Consider the following 17,582-nt stretch of genomic DNA (forward strand, 5'->3'; position numbering starts at 1 on the left):
TTCCAGCAATTCCTGTTTTTTTTGCCTCCAGCCATTTACAGCCTGAGTTCTGATCAGTTTTCATCCTTTGGGAGCCAGGAGACCTGTCACATTGGCCAGCTGTGGTCAAAGTGTTACCCTCTGACCCAGGATCGAGTCTGCGGCCATGGGGTCATAAGACAAGGGGAGTGCGCAATTTAAGCCATTTGCCCATCAAGTCTGCTCCACCGTTCGGTCGTAGCGAATTAAGTTTCTCAACCCTGTGGTCCCCCTTACCCGGTGTTCCCCTCGACAGCCATGAACCTGTCCAGTTGCTGCCTTAACCACTTGCCGATCTGAATGTTGCTGCCATTTTATTTTCTCCGGGAACCATCGTATCCAGACATTGCACACCATTGTAAGTTGACTGCATCCTCAAACCCAGCGGCGTTCCTGCAAACAATGATGTAGTTGGACGGTTTGCGCTACAGGGAGAGGCTGAATAAGCTGGGGCTATTTTCCCTGGAGCGTCGGAGGCTGAGGGGAGGTGATCTTGTCAATGTTTATAACATCATGAGGGGCATGGATAGTGCGAATAGCCAACGTCTGTTCTCCAAGGTAGGGGAGTCCAAAACTACAGGGGCATAAGTTAAAGGTGACAAGCAAAAGATTTAAGAAGGAACTAAGAGGCAATTTCTTTCACGTAGAGGGTGGTGCATGTATGGAATGAGCTGCCAGAGGAAGTGGTGGGGGCTGGTAAAATTACAGCATTTAAAGGTATCTGAATGGGTACATTAAAAGGAAGGGTTTAGCGGGATATGGGCCAAATGCTGACAGATGGGACTAGATTAATTCAGGATATCTGGTCAGCATGGATGAGTTGGATCAAAATGTCTTTTCCATTCAAAATCTGTGACCGTTTCATCTACACCAAAGACTTCAGATGACTGAGTTATCACCCTTATGCTTCGTCTGCTGGAGCTGTGTTCATTACTACAACTCATTTTTGTTTTTCACTTGATAGACTCGGGATTATTTTCTCTCCGGCACAAATTCAAGTTGCTTCTTAATCTTGTTTAAAGTTTAGACTTGCTACTGATAGACCAGTTGTCACTATGTTACTTATGGGAAACCAGAAATCGTAACTGTTGGAGCCGCCAATTCTTGATAACAGATATAAAGTACATCCATATATCACTCAATCTGGATTTGTGAAAGTAGCCCATGCTGTTCAGCTTGGTACCAATGTGCACAGGTCGCCTCACCATGTATAGATATCCTAAAGTTTAGCTGGCTAAATATAGGGTAGAGTTACAAATGTATTTGCTTTTTATTAATTTACAAATGATGTTTTCAACTTTGACTTTAAGAAGTAATCAATTTACAAACTTTTAATTTATTTTCTAATGTTGCTGTGAAAGGGCCTTTTACTGTGACTCTAACTAGAAGATATAATACCATGTAAATATTTATCTGCTTCCCAGTGATGATAATAGTTAACAACATCAGCCTTTAATTGAATCTCTCAAATCTGCTATTATGTCCAATAATTTTATTCAGAGTGGAGAGTCGAGCTCAATGCTGGGAGTAGATCGTTTATTTAGCTAAAAGATGAAAACATTTCTATAATCTCAGCATTTGATAAGTTTGCAAAACCCTGTTTGATGATACGGCACATAACTCAAAATAAACAATATCCCCTTCTGTAGAGTAAACCGTCATCCTGATGGGCTTACCTCTGTTATAAGGAGTTTAGGGTGAGCTTTGAATTTCTCTTGTTCTGATTTAACGTTGATGTTTTTATGCACAGGGCTTCAGAGTTGGCCTTTTCCCTGGATCCTCTTCCTAAAGGTGAAATGCCAGCTGCCCCAACGTTAACAGAGGTATGACAGCTCTTTCTTCAACAATACCTTGCACTCAGCTATATTGGTAATTCAGAAATAGAGTTAGAACAGCTGGATCCCTAGGAACTGATGTGTTTTTTGTCAGTCATCTACTAGGTTGAGATTGTAAAATGTGTTTAAAAGCAACATAGGATTGACACTCAACTCCATTTCAACAATTTTCATAGAAACCCTACAGTGTGGAAGGAGACCATTTGGCCCATTGAGTCTATGCTGACACACCAAAGAGCATCCCATCCGGACCCAAACCCCCACCATAATCCCATAACTCTGGCTGATCTATCTAACCCACACACCCCTTAACACTACGGACAATTTCAGCATTGTCAATCTACCTACTCAGCACACCTTTGGACTGTCGGAAGAATCCCAGGCAGACACAAGGAGAATGTACACACTCCACAGTCAGTTGCCCGAGACTGGAATCGAAGCCGGGTCCTTGGCATATGCCACCCCTGCTTGGGGAGGACACACGTGGTTTCATTAGAACTAGCAGGGGCTAGTGAGTTTAGTAGTAACAAAATATTAAGGTATAATTTGCTCTTGTGTATCCTATTACTTGCCTAGAGCGGGGTGAGGCAAATCGAAGCTTTGAAATCCCTTTTCATTCACTTCTCTCCATGAATAAACTCATGGTAATTGTGTAGCAGAAAAATCTCAACTGCATTGCAGTTCGGCACCTTAAATATGAGTCTAAATGTTATGAACGATTTCTTTTTGAGTTATTGTGTGGTTTCATTGTTTGGTAAAACCGTGTTTCTATTTAGGAAGACCTGGTGGATTTGGATGCCTACACTTTAGCCAAGTCGTACTTTGATTTGAAAGAGTATGATCGAGCAGCATATTTTCTCAAAGGCTGTCAGAGTCAGAAGGCATACTTCCTGTATATGTATTCCAGATATCTGGTAAGGGAATGCTCATTAATGGTGATGTCTCTGGTAAATCTGCAGTGACCTAACAGATGCGTTTCTGGTGCTCTTTCACTTCTGAATGTTTTTGAAAAATTCAGTCCAAACTGAGGGAAGAAAATTCATATTCTGTTAACCTTTTTGGGCAGAGCTATATAAGATCTGATGGAAATGTTATTATCTGTTATGAGTCTTTTAGCACGGAACAAGGCCCTTAGGTCCAACCTGTCCATGCTGACCATGTTCCCAAACAAAACTAGACCTATCCTGGTTGGCCCGTATCCCTCCAAGCCCTCCATATTCTTCTAAATATTGCGACTGTACTTGCACCCACCACTTCCTATAGCAGTTCCTTTCACATGAACCACTCTGTGCAAAAAAAATTGCCCTTTCTAAATCTTTCCCTTCTCACCTCAAAATTATGCCCGCTAGTTTTGAACACCCCCATCCTAGGGAAAAGACCCTCCTCATTCACCCTATCTCTACCCCTCATGATTTTGTAAACCCCAATAAGATCGCCTCTCAACCTCTGAAGGGCCAGTGGAAAAAAAGGTCCCAGTCTTTCCAGCCTGTTTTTAAATCTCATACCCTCCATTGCTGGAAACATCTTGGTAAATGTTTTCCGAACTCTCCAGTTTAACAATATCCTTGGTATAGCAGGGTGACCAGAACTGCACATCGTACTGCAGAAGAGGCCACATCAGTGTCCTGTACAACCTCAACATTACGTCCCAGCTCCAGCATTGAAAGGCCTAAGCAATGAAGGCAACTTGTGTTAAACGCCTTCTTAACCCTGTCTACCTGTGACACAATTTTCAAAGAATTATGTTTCTGAATCCCCCCCCGCCCGGTCTCAGTTCTACAGCACTACCCAGGACCCTACCATTAACTGCATAAATCCTGCCCTTGTTTGTGTTTGTTTAGGATAGAATAAAAACAGAAAACTGTGTGTGAAACTCAGCATTTCTGGGAGAAATGCAGCACTTGTGGCGAGAGAAACAGAGTTCACATTTTGAGTCTGATATGAATCTTCAGCATTAACTCTTTGGCTTTCCACATTGCTACCAGACCTGCTGAGTTTCTCCAGGAATTCTTGTTTTTATTTCGGAGTTCCAGCTTCCGTGGCATTTTGATGACATGTCCATCATGGGCCTCCTGCAGTGCCGCAATGATGCCAGCCGAAGGTTGCAGGAACAGCAACTCATATTCCGCTTGGGAACCCTGCAGCCCAATGGTATCAATGTGGACTTCACCAGCTTCAAAATCTCCCCTTCCCCCACCGCATCCCAAAACCAGCCCAGCTCATCCCCTCCCCCCACTGCACCACACAACCAGCCCAGCTCTTCCCCTCCCTCCACTGCATCCCAAAACCAGCTCAGCCTGTCTCTGCCTCCCTAACCTGTTCTTCCTCTCACCCATCCCTTCCTCCCACCCCAAGCCGCACCTCCATTTCCTACCTGCTAACCTCATCCCACCTCCTTGACCTGTCCGTCTTCCCTGGACTGACCTATCCCCTCCCTACCTCCCCACCTATACTCTCCTCTCCACCTATCTTCTTTTCTCTCCATCTTCGGTCCGCCTCCCCCTCTCTCCCTATTTATTCCAGTTCCCTCTCCCCATCCCCATCTCTGATGAAGGGTCTAGGCCCGAAGCGTCAGCTTTTGTGCTCCTGAGATGCTGCTTGGCCTGCTGTGTTCATCCAGCTCTACACTTTATTATCCATGGCATTTTCTTTTGGTTAGGATGGCGTTTGCCTGCTTATTAGACTCCAGTCACATGTCAACTTGATTACTGCTGACTGAAGAAGTACAACATCCAAAGCTGTTTTACCAAGCCTGTTGTCTGAGAGGGAAGGAGTGATTGTTGAGTAACTAAAGTGGAATAGGCTGATTGTAAAGATAGCTCCGTTGCTCTGTTATGCAGCTCTGGATCTGTGCTCTGATTTGAATAGGATGACATTATTCAATATTGAGTGACTATTTTTGGTATTCTAGTCTGGGGAGAAGAAGAAAGATGATGAAACAGTGGACAGTTTGGGTAAGTCAGTAACTGGCCACTCTGCCAATAAGCTGTGATTTTGTTTTTGCATATGGCTTCACAATAGTCTTCCAGTTAGAATAGCAATTTAATGTTTTAAAGATGTCACTTTGCAGTGTTCCTCATTCCTTGCCTGAAGGTATTGATTCTTACTGTGTTATGGTAACATGGACTGTTCACCTGCCCATTATTATAGGGACATGGAGTCATGCAGCAGAGAAACAGCCCCTTCAGCCCATCTTGTCTATGCTGACCAACAAACACCAAACCACATTAATCCTATTTCCCTGCTCTTGGACAATGGGCTACTATGCCCTGGGATTTTAAGTGTTTATTTGGTTGCATCTTAAATGTTGCAAGAGTACCTGTATCCACCACTCTCTCAGGCAGCATGTTCCATATTTCTACCATTCTCTGGTAAAAAAAAATTGCTCAGACCTCTTCTAAACCACTTACTGTTTTCCTTAAACTTATGTCCTCTGGTCTTAGACACATCTGCCAAGGGGAAAAGATTCTCATGATCTACTGTCTATGCCTGTTATAGTTTCGTAGACAAAGCTTTAGTAACAAAGCCCCAACCAATACCTCCACTGCCTCCTCTGCTTTACGGAAAACAAAGCCAGCCTGTCCGCTGTCTCCTTGTAACTGGGAATTCTCATCCCACACACCATCCATCTCCTTTCCACCCTCTCAAGTGCAGTCATTTCCTTTCAATAGTGTGGTCACCAAATCTGCGCACACTATCCCAGATAACAAGGTGCGGAGCTGGATGAACACAGTGGGCCGAGCAGGAAGGCTGACGTTTTGGGCTTAGACCCTCAGATTCTCCAGCATCTGCAGCTCCTACTTTCTCTGAAACACAGTATCCCATCTGTGGCCTAAACAATGTTTTATAAAGTTACAACAAGACTTTCTTGCTTGTATATTCTACGCCCTGGCAAATTAAGGCAGGCGTCCTGTATGCCTTCTTGATCAACCTGTCGATCTGTGCTATCACCTCCAGGGATCTATGGACTCGTACACCAAGGTTGCTTTGTTCCTCAGTACTCCCTAGTGATCCGCCATTCGTTGTGTATATCCTTCCCTTGTTAGATCTCCCAAAATGCATTACTTCGCACTTATCAGGATTAAATTACTTTTTCCATTGCTCTGCCCAATTTACCAGCTGATCAGGACATTGTGGAGGCCTCTTCTGGAATACTGTGGCCAGTCCTGGTACCCCAGTTATAGGAAGGGTATTACCAAGCTGGAGAGGGTTCCGAAGAGATTTACAGGGAGGTTGCCGGATATGGAATGTTTGAGTTATAAGGAAAGGCTGGATAGGCTGGGACATTTTACGCTGAAGCATAGGAGGTTGAGAAGTGACCTTACAGAAGTTTATGAAATAATAGGAGGTATAGATAGAGTTGGTGGTAATTGTCTTTTGCCTAGGATTGGGGATTTCAAGACTAGGGGTCACATTTTTAAGGTGAGAGGACAGAAATTTAAAGAAAACATGGAGGCTGATTTTTTTACACAGAGGGTGGTTAGTGTGTGGAATGAACTTCCTGAGGAAGTAGTGGATGTGGGTACAATTACAATGTTTAGAAGATATTTTGACAGATATATGAATAGGAAAGATTTGGAGGGATATGAGCCAGGTACAGGCATGTGGGACTAATTTAGTTTGCAATAATGTTGGCACGGGTCGGTTGGACCGAAGAGTTTGTTTCTGTGCTATATGACAGTGACTGTAGCCTGGGGCCATCCTCCTCAGTATCAACACCACCAATTTTTGTGTCATCTGCAAGATTACTGATTATATTTTCTGTATTCATCCCACAAGTTGTTAATGTTAGTAACAAACAGCATTGATCGCTATGATATACCGTTGGTCATGGGCTTTCAATCACAAAACAGCCCTCCACCATCACCCATTGCCTCCTGTTAGCAAACCAATTTTGGATTGAATTTGCCAACTTGCTTTGGATCCCTTGGGCTTTTGGACCAATTTTCCATGTGGGACCTTGTCAAAAGCCTTACTGAAGTCCATGTAAACCACATCAGCTACTCTACCCTCATCAATATATTTAGTCACCTTTTTGAAAAACTCAATTAAATTAGTCAGTCAGGATCTCCCTCTGAAAATCCGTGTTGGTTACCCCGATCAAGTAGCGATTAACCCTGTCCTTCAGAATTTTTTCCAATAATTTCCCTACCATTGACATCAGACTAACTGATCTGTAATTGCCGGGCCTAGCCCTGTTGCCCTTGAGCAAAGGAACCACATTGGCTGTCCTCCAGTCATCTGGCACTTCATCTATGACCAGTGAGTTATTAAATATCTCTGCCAGGATCCCAGCAATCTCGCCCTTTTTTTTCCATGGCAGCCCAGGATACAGGGTCTGGGGACTTGTGCACACTTATGCCTGCTAAAACATCTAATGCCTCCTCCTTATTAACCTTGTTCTCGAATCTCACCATCCAAATTGAAATCTCTGACTACAATGTCTTTCATCTCTGTGAACATAGATGAGAAGTATTAATTTCAGACCTGACCCACGCCCGCTGGCTTCACACACAGCTTGCCCCTTTGGGCTCTAAAAGGCACTCTTGCCCTAGTAATCATATAATCTTTGATACACTTATTAAAGGTTTGGTCACTATCCCCAAAATGCTCACCCACTGAAATTTCAGTCACTTGGCAGGCATCACTCACTGTGATTAGCTCTAGCACTGCCCCATCTCTAGTAGGACTGTCTACGTACTGGCAAAAAAAACTCTCCAGGAAGCACTTTTAAATTTCACCCTGTGATTATCCTTTCACACTAAGTTGGTCCCAGTTAACTTCAGCAAAGTTGAAATCTCCTACAGCAGGACCACACCCTTCAATGTGTGATCCCCCTCTGATTATCAGGAGGCCTGTAGTATAACCCTAGCAAGGCAATCACACTTTTTTTTATTTCTAAGCTCTACTCGAATGACCTCATTTAATGGCCCTTTAGGATGTCTTCCCTCACCTCCCTCATTCTCCCACTGCCCACCCCCCGACTTCTTCTTCACATCTGAACCTTCTTTATCCTGGAATGTTGAGCTGCCAGTCTTGACCTTCTTTCAGCCAGTCTCAGTGGCTGCATCAATATCATAGTTTCATGTGCTGCTCTAACTTCTTCATCTGCCTTACCAGTCACACGCTTTGAATTAAAACACTTTAACTTCCAGACCTTTCCTGTGCTTTATCCTGCCCTAGTCTTCTCCACCGACTGGACTGTCCGAGGCAATTTTCTGTATCTGCTTGGACCTCACTCCCAACTCTACATTTACTCTGTGCTCCGTCCCTTTGCCAGAATAGTTTAAAACCTCCACAGCATTTTGTATGTATCATTGGGATATTTGACTGCTAGGGGCGTCATAGACTTTGAGTGCAATCCTGTTCTCTTCCAACATCTACACTTCAGAATTGAGTATAGTGGCAGGGATCATAGAGGATAGCCACAGGGGTTGACCATTCGGCCCATCGAGTCTACATTGTCATAATCTACTTGAGTGCTATTTTCTCACATTACCTGTTAGCCTTAACGTCTGGATGTGGAAGGTGCAAAATCATTGACTAACAATCAACTTGAGCCTGGGGTGATATATTTTTCCTACCTCTGCACCTAACTCGGGCATACTCCCGACTAGCTGTAGAACGAACTGAGTTACACTTACTTCAAGGGGGCCAGGGATCAAAGCTGGCCATTTCTGATCTGTCTGATTCAGCTCCTCAATCACTGCTGCCAGAGGAGCCTTTGGAGAGACTTAATCTTAATGCTCATACATGGGTGCTGGATATATGGTTCATCAGTCACCTATTAGTTATTTTTACCTTCTTAAACATTAAACTCATTAATATTGTACATCATTTTTGCTTGAATTTTTAATTCACTAAATATGCATCTGGAGTTAGAGATGTTAACTGCAATATTTTTTGATTGATTTGCATTATTAATACCTTCCATGTTTCATTAACTGCACGAGGAGACTACACTGATATTCTTGGGGGTGCTGAACGGTTGAGGGGAGAATGCTTTTTAAGTCCAAACATATTTAATTGGACCAGTATTTACATTTCTAAAGGTTTGTAGCAGCATAGTATTTCAGTATTTGAAGATCATGGCTGCACACAAGTTTTATTGACGTAATAATACCAGCCGTTTTGAACGGGAGCAAGTAAGCATTTTTTTGGCGTGCTGAATTGTAATCTGCGACTCACGCTCCCTCTCGGGGTTCCCCAAGGCTTGTGTGTCTGTATATGTTCTATCTGATTGGCAGGACCCTTGGAGAAAGGACAAGTGAAGAATGAGTCTCTGAGAGAATTGCGAGTTGAACTGAGTAAAAAGCACAAAGCCAGGGAATTGGATGGATTTGGACTATACTTGTATGTATTAGCTTGCGTGAGATCATGTCTTTTTTTTTCTGATGTGTGTCAAACAAGGTAGACGACAGTCCTGAGGAAGATTACTCCATTGAATTTCTCCAGGACCTTTTATATATTAGAAGGCGTGTTGGAGGGTGTATGGTGCTATTTGGGAGCTGTTCTGCCCCATATTTCAGACATTGCTGGCATGTATTGTACTCTAGAAATGACAAAAGACAGCTTGGTAACAAATAATTACCATAGAAACTGTACTCTGTGACATTGTGATCTGGGATAACCAGCTGAAGGAATACATCATATCTCACATTATCGTAGGTATGACTTCAATCTGACTCGGAGGTGCTGATAGTCATAAATCACACAACATCAGGTCATAGTTCAATGGGTTTAATTGAAATCAAAGGCTTTCGGAGCGCTACTCACGCCACCTGACGAAAGAGCAGCGCTCCCAAAGCTTGCGATTTAAAATAAGTCTGTTCGTCTATAAACTGGTGTCGTGTGACTTCTGACTTTGACTTTAATATAATTAGCCTAAACAGCAGATTGCAAGCCTCATAAAGCCCTGCATATAACCTGCATTCCTTTGATCAGACTGCACCATGAGGAATATTCAGCAACAGTAGTGGAGAGGGAAATACAGTTAATGTTTTACGTTGAAGCCTTCTCATCAGAACTGGGTCTGTTCACCAAGATGTTCAGGACCTTGGGGTGCAGGACAGAAGAGTCTCAGATCAGGGGCTGAGCCAGTGAAAAGCGGAGGAACTTAGGATTCTCACCTTTGTGCCTTTAGAAAGCTGCGTAACACAGAAAATTATATAGAAGAGACAAATCAAGCACTACCTTAAGATTAAAGTATAATGCTAGCACAAGGGGCCTGTATATAAAGTGGTGAAAAACAACATGCCAGGAAGGCCCCCTTCATTCTGATGGGTGGGCAGGGTGAAATGTCAAAGATTACAAGAATTGCTGCCTGTTTTTGGATTGGTGAGACAAATGTCAAATTCCGTGGGAATGGAAGGAAGAGTGGTAAAGAATTCTCCCCTTGTGACTCTTAGCTACACTTAAAACATATTCTTTGTAAGACTGCCAATAGTTTGCAAGAGTTACTTGCTGTATTGATTATCAGTCCAATAAGATTGATAGAATTTTCCTTCCAAGGACAAAATACAACAGCAAACATATCGCCTGTCTCATTGCAGGAGCATTAACTGAAAAGGCTTTCAGTGATTAATTGCAAACTGCGTGAGAATCCAAGTGGTTGAGATATTTGGGTGAGAATAAGAAATAGGGAAGATGTGACATTTATTTATTTTAAAGAGAGATCAAAGCTTGAAGAGAGGCTCAAGAATTAGGTGACTTTTAAGTTGCCCAATATCGTCTGTCATAGCACATGTTATCTCAGTCTAAGTTGTGTTTAATATTTTGTAGTCGGATGCTGATTCTCTTTTTGTTTTTCTTGCCAGTTTAACTATGAATTATAAAAGTTAGATTCATTTATAAATCTGTGAGCTGAAATTCAGTCAGTGTTTGTATATAAGGTATGGAGTAGTCCTGCGGAAACTGGATTTGGTTAAAGAAGCCATTGATGTGTTTGTGGAAGCTACACACAGTTTGCCCCTGCATTGGGGAGCTTGGCTTGAACTCTGCAACCTCATTACTGATAAGGAAATGGTAAGTAGACGATTTACTCCTTTCTTGGTGGGATTTGGTTATAGTTGGCAATTTAATGATTCTTTAATTTCTCCATAACCAAGTACCAACTTTTGGTAGAATATTTAATTTACTTGCAAGGATATAATAAAAACCCTGAAAGGGTGTTGTACATCAGTGACTTTAAGTGCTGCTCATCCAAAAGTGAATGAAAAATGAATAAACCTTGATGTTGGACATAACTATGGGTGAAAACATCCCGTCTCTGTGAAAAGTTAATAGGAAAACCCCAAGTCCAGTCGTCACTCTGTGTTGAGTTAGCAACTGCGCAGGAAGGCAGAGATGCTCCAACAGTTTTCTGTTCCTGAGGATGTTCACTCTTCTACTGCGTGTCTTGTTAAATTAGGAGTCCAGTTAATACAGTTGACACCCAGAAGGAGACTCAGTTTGGAGCTGAGTGAGTGATACAGTGCTAGAGGTGTCAAGCTATTTGTCCATTCCAAGCATTTGAACCAGGCTTTTACTAATGCCCTGTATGTTCACTTTAAAGCCCTTTGATCTGCTGGGTGTAAAGCCATTTTGAAGGGCTCCATTCAGGTTACTTTAATGGGCCCAGTGTTCTGAAAAATTGTGATACATACAGATGAAGAAACCTCGTTCATCCCAATTTAATCATTTATCTAGAACAATCCCAAAAGTCCTCTGTTGCAGCAATGAATTGTTCCTTAAATGTTTTTCTACCTCCATTACTTTGTCTAGAGATTCAGGTGTCTCCCAGCCCATGTTGTGACTTTAATGTTGGTCTGAATACACTACTGATACTTATTTTGCATTGCATTCCCCTTCCAGCTTAAGCCCATGGTGCTTCCCAATACGTGGATGAAAGAATTCTTCCTGGCTCACATCTACACAGAACTTCAGTTGATCGAGGAGGCACTGCAGAAATACCAGAACCTCATTGATGCTGGCTTCTCCAAAAGCACTTACATCATCTCCCAGATTGCAGTGGCTTATCATAACGTTCGTGGTCAGTATTAGGATCAGGATGAGGTTCTTCATTTTTGAGTAATGAGATCAAATTGAGATTGTCCCACATTTTGGGTATATTATTCTTAATTCACTCCTTCAGTTCCTGACAGTCATCCATTTCTGAAGGAATGTTTTTGGGAAGGACCTGATCTCCGCAGTGACCCCTCGTTTTAGCTCATGCCTGGTGTTGATCCAATCCAGTTCCCATCAAATCCTTCACTAGTTTCTCTAATATCACTTGCAGATGAGAAAATCAAGTGCTAGACTCGGTTATTGTATGTCCTGCAGTCTTGGTGTTAAAGCTGTCTGTTTTGCGTATTTTCTGAAAATATAATTTTAAACCAAACTCCAGTGTGTGTGTGTCTCTGACTCCTCTTGAGATGCAGCTGTAGCACCTCAGGTCCTGGCATTGTAAGGGAGATGATCTCCCTTGAGCTGGTGATCCATTGATCTCCTATTGCAGTGTTAGGAGATGCCAGCTTTTGGTGCAGGGTTTGCTGCAGCTCACGTGATGCCTGCAGCTTAAAATTCTAGAAGAGGCTGAGGCTCAGAATTGGCTTCTGCTTGGACTTGCCAGTAACTTCAAAAGCGCTAGTGTGGAGTTTCTACTTTGGGTGAAGTCTTTGATGGTATGAGCTGCACCCTTTTTGAAAATTCAAGGGTTTCCTCAAATCTGTGCACATCACCGAGTACAAAATTTACAACTAATACAACCGGCAAAAATTCTTCAAATGATATTTTAATTTGCCTCAGAAGATATTGCTTAATGTATTTGCTTGTTGAAAATGACTTGAACAAAAGTAGAAAAACTATTTCTTAGTTGGATTGTGATACAATAGCTAGTTCCCCAGTAAATTTAACAGTAAATTATATCTAAAACCCTTTGACGTATGATATTGTTGCCCTTACTCCTAAAAGATCCGGCTTGCCTTTTATAACCTGTGGGCAAGTGCATTTAGCAGAAACTGGTGGTCAGTTCATCCTTAAGCATGGCTTGTTTTGTGAGTAAGACCTGCTCCTAATGCGTTGTTTGCAAAGCTGCACAAAAATGTTAAAGAGACTTAATTTGCACTCAACCTAAGTTTTCCACGATCCTTTGTCCTGGTTCTGCTGAGTCCAGTTGAATTGCGCTGAAATGTTCAGACTAGTCGAGTGAGAAATCCAGGCCAAAATCTCTTACTTAACAATTTGTTTTACTTTACCAGCCCCATAAGTTTGAACACTTTCACTGGAACTGTTTGATCTGAGTCCTGCCTGGAGCAAATATCCAGGAAGATCAGTTTCCCGGGAATGAATGAATGTTGCCATCGCGCGTGTAGTGCTAGAAATGAATAGTATGTTGGTGTTTTGCTTGCTAAAATTTAAGACTGATGTGTCTTTTGATTAACACAGTTTTTGCTGTGGTAGGGCATTTGTTTAATTGCAACTTGATATCTATAATTTGTTCTTCCAGGCTATATGTTTAAACTTCTAAAAGTGAAACTGAATTTCTTCAAATCATTTCCTTTTTGGTCACACGAGAATATTGAGGGAATTCTTGTTTAAAAGTTGAAGTGTTTTAATGGCTGGGTATGTCAGGGGAGCTGAGGGATTTTGGCTGCTTTGTGTAGTTTCTTCAGATTTTCCCCCTTGCTCAGATAAAATGCACCTGATTAGGTGAGAAGAGCCTCAATCTTATTTTGAATAAAGTTCTTAAGTTTTTATTTAACCCTTTACTTCTGCAGTTTCCATGTTTCCTTTTGTAATTTGTGAAATTACCTTCACCCGTTGGTGTACGATTGGTGAATAATGTATGTGTTATCTGTGTCCATTTAATGAATTTAATTTTATTAAGCTCATGTAGTTATCTGACATTATTGTGTATTCAGGAAATATTGAAATGTCTTTATTTCTTTTTCCCTAATCTTTAGATATTGATAGAGCTTTAACCCTTTTCAATGAGTTACGGAATCAGGACCCATATAGGATAGAGAATATGGACACATTATCCAACCTTCTATATGTTCGGGTAAGGCTGACTACTCCATTTTATACATTAATGATCTGCATGAAGAAACTGAGGTCATTGTCGCTAAGTTTGAAGGTGGTACAAAGGTAGGAGGAGGGCCAGATGGTGTTGAGGAAGTGGGGAGGCGGCAGAAGGACTTTGACAGGCTAAGAGAGTGGGTAGAGAAGATGGAATACATTGTGGATAAGTGTGAGGTTATGCACTTTGGAAGGAAGAATAGAGTTCTAGGCCATTTTCTGAACAGGGAAAGGCTTTGGAAATCTGAGGTAGAAGGGAGTTAGGAGTCCTAGTTCGAGATTCTCTTAGGGATAACATGCAGTTTCACTTGGAAGTTACGAAGGCGAATGTAATGTTAGCATTAATTTTGAGTGGGCTAGAATACGAGAGCAGACGTGCACTGCTAAGACTGTATAAGGCTCTGGTCAGACTGCATGAGAAATCTTGTGAGTAGTCTTAGGCCCTGCGTCTGTGGAAGGATGTGCTGGCATTGGAGGGATTCTAGAGGAAGTTTATAAGAATGATCCTGGGGATGAAGAGCTTGCCATATGAGAAGCGGTTGAGGACTCTGGATCTGTACTCACTGGAGTTTAGAAGAATGAGGGGGAATTGGATTGAAACTTAAAAGGATACTGAGAGGCCTGGATAGAGTGGAGACGTAGAAGATGTATCCACCAGTAGGAGAGACTTGAACCTAAGGCCACAGCCTCAGAGATGAGAAGGAATTTCTTCAACCAAAGGGTGGTGTCTCTGTGGAACTCATTACCACAGGGGGCTGTGGAGGCCAAGTCATTGAGTGTATTTAAGACCGAGATAGATAGTTTCTTAATTAGTAAAGAGATCAAGGGTTAAAGGAGGAAAAGGCAGCAGAATTGGGTGGAGAAACATCAGCCATGATTAAATGGTAGAGCAGACTTGATGGGCTGTGTGCCATATTTATGCTGATTTTGTGACTGTTAGTGACTTCCTTGTATCATTCAACGCTATCTAACTTCTGATGATTACACACTCCTTTTAGTCAACTTTGTTCAATGTGGGCGTGAGCAATGTTCATAGTCTCCAGGGCTCTCCCATCTTGATCATTCCTGCCAAAGTACAATAGCATTTTGTCCCACATCTTGATTGTAATGTTTGTATTTTCACTGCCGTTGTAAATTTGCTCAACAACATTTACCTCTTGCATTCCGAGCCACCTTTCATCCATTGATGCTCTTGTTGGCTGAAGCTCTTGTATCTTCATCAAAAGAGCTCATGCCTTAAAGCTCAGTTTCTTCTCTCGTGCCCAGTGGTTTTTCTTTTCCTCTTGACCGTAAGTCTGCACAAGCCCGAATAATATTTATAGGCAGGAGTGGTTCCATCAACACATCTCTACTTCTGATCAGGATTCAAGGAAAAACTTAGCATCTAAGAATGATATTCTTTCTGCATAAAAGTACCAGAGACAGGAGTTTTATTTTCAAACTTCAGGCATCAAATGCTTCTCTGTTTTAAATTCCTCTTGAAGTACAGGTATACAGACTGGAGGAACACTGTCTCATTTTCCACTTGGGGACATTGCAGCCTTCAGAACTCTATCGAGTTCAATAATTTTAAAGCGTGAACACCACTTTCTATGTCTTTTATCTATCCCCAAACCCAGGCTGTGCCATAACATGAAATAACACAGTGAGGAGCTGGAAGAGCACAGCAGGTCAGGCAGCATCAGAAGAGCAGGAAAGTTGACATTTCAGATCAGGACCCTTCTTCTGAAATGTCAACTCTCCTGCTTCTCTGATGCTGCCTGGCCTGCTGTGCTCCTCCAGCTCCACACTGTGTTATTTCTGACTCCAGCATCAGCAGTTTTTACAATCTGTCATTACATGGGCTGCTTTCAGCACATCTAACCTGTTTTTAAGCACTCATAGTCCCTGTTATCACCTAATTAACTTGACCTCTTCCCTGGCTTGCTATCAATGGTCCCTTTGTCTGCTTAACTTTTCCCCCTTCAGCTGTCTGCTCTGTACCGACCGCCAAGCATCTCTCAGACACGCACACACCGAGGGCAGTACGTTCCGGTCTGGACTCTTATCGTTACTGCCATGTGCTCTCCACAGATGCCGCCTGACCTGCTGAGTTTCTCCAGCACTTTCTGTTTGTATTTCAAGCCCTAAATGTACTTAAAGAATTGGATTTATCCAGTAGTTTTATTCAGCAACTTTTGAATTAAGAAAAGTAGACTGTAATTCCAGTTAAGCAATTTTCTTTCTGGCAGTTGTGGACACTTGTAGTTTCGGTTACAAATCTAATCCCATGCGTATGTTTCAATTAGAATATGAAGCCTGAGCTGAGCTACCTGGCACACAATCTTTGCGAAATTGACAAGTATCGAGTGGAAACCTGTTGTGTGATTGGTGAGTACAGTTTGCCCTACTTATACGCATTGATCCCCTTGTTGTATTCTTAGCTCTTATGTTCTTTAAGTTTCTCAATCTTCTGCGTTAGCTACTTTTACCAGTGCCTCACTGAAATCATGTTAATGCTTTGATACATATCTACTCCAGTCCACGGAAAGTGCTTCTACTCTTCATAATACCCTCTGTACACAGGACTGAGAATTGTATGTAAAGGATCGCAAGTCCACTGGACGTTCATCACCCTGTTGGACAGAACATTTACATTTCAGTGCACTACATTGCATTCAGTTCTTTAGAGGGGTTTCACTAAAGTCAGCAAAAGTGGAACAGCTGAATTCATTCTCTGACTGTCTTAGCCAAACCCCTTCTCAGTCAGACAGCTAAGAAATAAATTAAAGAGAAATAAATGTCCAGAATTCCATAACGCAGTTGAATGAAATTGGAATCTGTCCTGGTCACAGAACCAAAAGGAATTTGATGTATTAAGGAGCTTTCTGTATGGAGAATTGCACGTGCACAGACAAGTTCGTCAGGCTGGTGGTGCTAAATGTTGATTCTCTGCAACAATGGAAGAGTAAACTATAAGGCTCAGTCATGTCTACTGGAGTTGAAAAATCTCCAGTGAGGATACTATTTGTAAAGATAATAAAATGTGAGGCTGGATGAACACAGCAGGCCAAGCAGCATCTCAGGAGCACAAAAGCTGACGTTTCGGGCCTAGACCCTTCAGAGAGGGGGATGTTTTGTAAAGTTGCCTACATGTTATCCCCTGCTGTGGCTAAGACATGGCTCCACAGGTGCCAGTATATTATCCCTAAGTGGGCACTTTTCATGTGTAATTAGTATTGTGCTGACTTGGAGGGCAAGCACTTCCTAGTAGTTGTTAATAGAAAGATGATATTTCCCCCTCCCTGGCTAAGGATTCTCGAAAACTTGATTATCTGTCTAAATGCAGGTTAGTGTTACCTTTAGCTTTAGAGCTGTTGTGCCGAGTTGTGAATCTAATGTTATTTCTCTTCCCATCAAGGCAATTACTATAGTTTAAGGTCTCAGCATGAAAAAGCAGCCCTGTACTTTCAAAGAGCACTGAAGTTAAATCCTCGCTATCTTGGTGCTTGGACACTGATGGGTCATGAGTATATGGAGATGAAGAACATATCAGCAGCTATTCAGGCTTACAGGTATACAACTGGGTTGGTCACTTAAAAATGCTCTTTAATTGTTAATATCCTGACATGATTTCACTGCCCTGAATCCCTATTCCATTCATTTACAACAGAAAACTCAACTGATGCTTCA

General features: G+C 42.1%; 1 protein-coding gene across 1 annotated transcript in view; it reads left to right on the forward strand.

Annotated features, from left to right (window-relative positions):
• Positions 1 to 17,582, forward strand: part of cdc23 (CDC23 (cell division cycle 23, yeast, homolog)) — a 27,866-nt gene that overhangs the window by 1,967 nt on the left and 8,317 nt on the right. Inside the window, exons 2-10 of the mRNA XM_048543188.2 lie at positions 1,769 to 1,841; positions 2,630 to 2,767; positions 4,765 to 4,807; positions 9,101 to 9,206; positions 10,745 to 10,877; positions 11,706 to 11,883; positions 13,796 to 13,893; positions 16,199 to 16,280; positions 17,311 to 17,464. Of these exons, the coding sequence (XP_048399145.1) occupies positions 1,769 to 1,841; positions 2,630 to 2,767; positions 4,765 to 4,807; positions 9,101 to 9,206; positions 10,745 to 10,877; positions 11,706 to 11,883; positions 13,796 to 13,893; positions 16,199 to 16,280; positions 17,311 to 17,464 (1,005 nt within the window). The remainder of the gene's footprint in view (positions 1 to 1,768; positions 1,842 to 2,629; positions 2,768 to 4,764; positions 4,808 to 9,100; positions 9,207 to 10,744; positions 10,878 to 11,705; positions 11,884 to 13,795; positions 13,894 to 16,198; positions 16,281 to 17,310; positions 17,465 to 17,582) is intronic.

Source organism: Stegostoma tigrinum, chromosome 13 (genome assembly GCF_030684315.1).
Source record: "Stegostoma tigrinum isolate sSteTig4 chromosome 13, sSteTig4.hap1, whole genome shotgun sequence".
Lineage (NCBI taxonomy): Eukaryota > Metazoa > Chordata > Chondrichthyes > Orectolobiformes > Stegostomatidae > Stegostoma > Stegostoma tigrinum.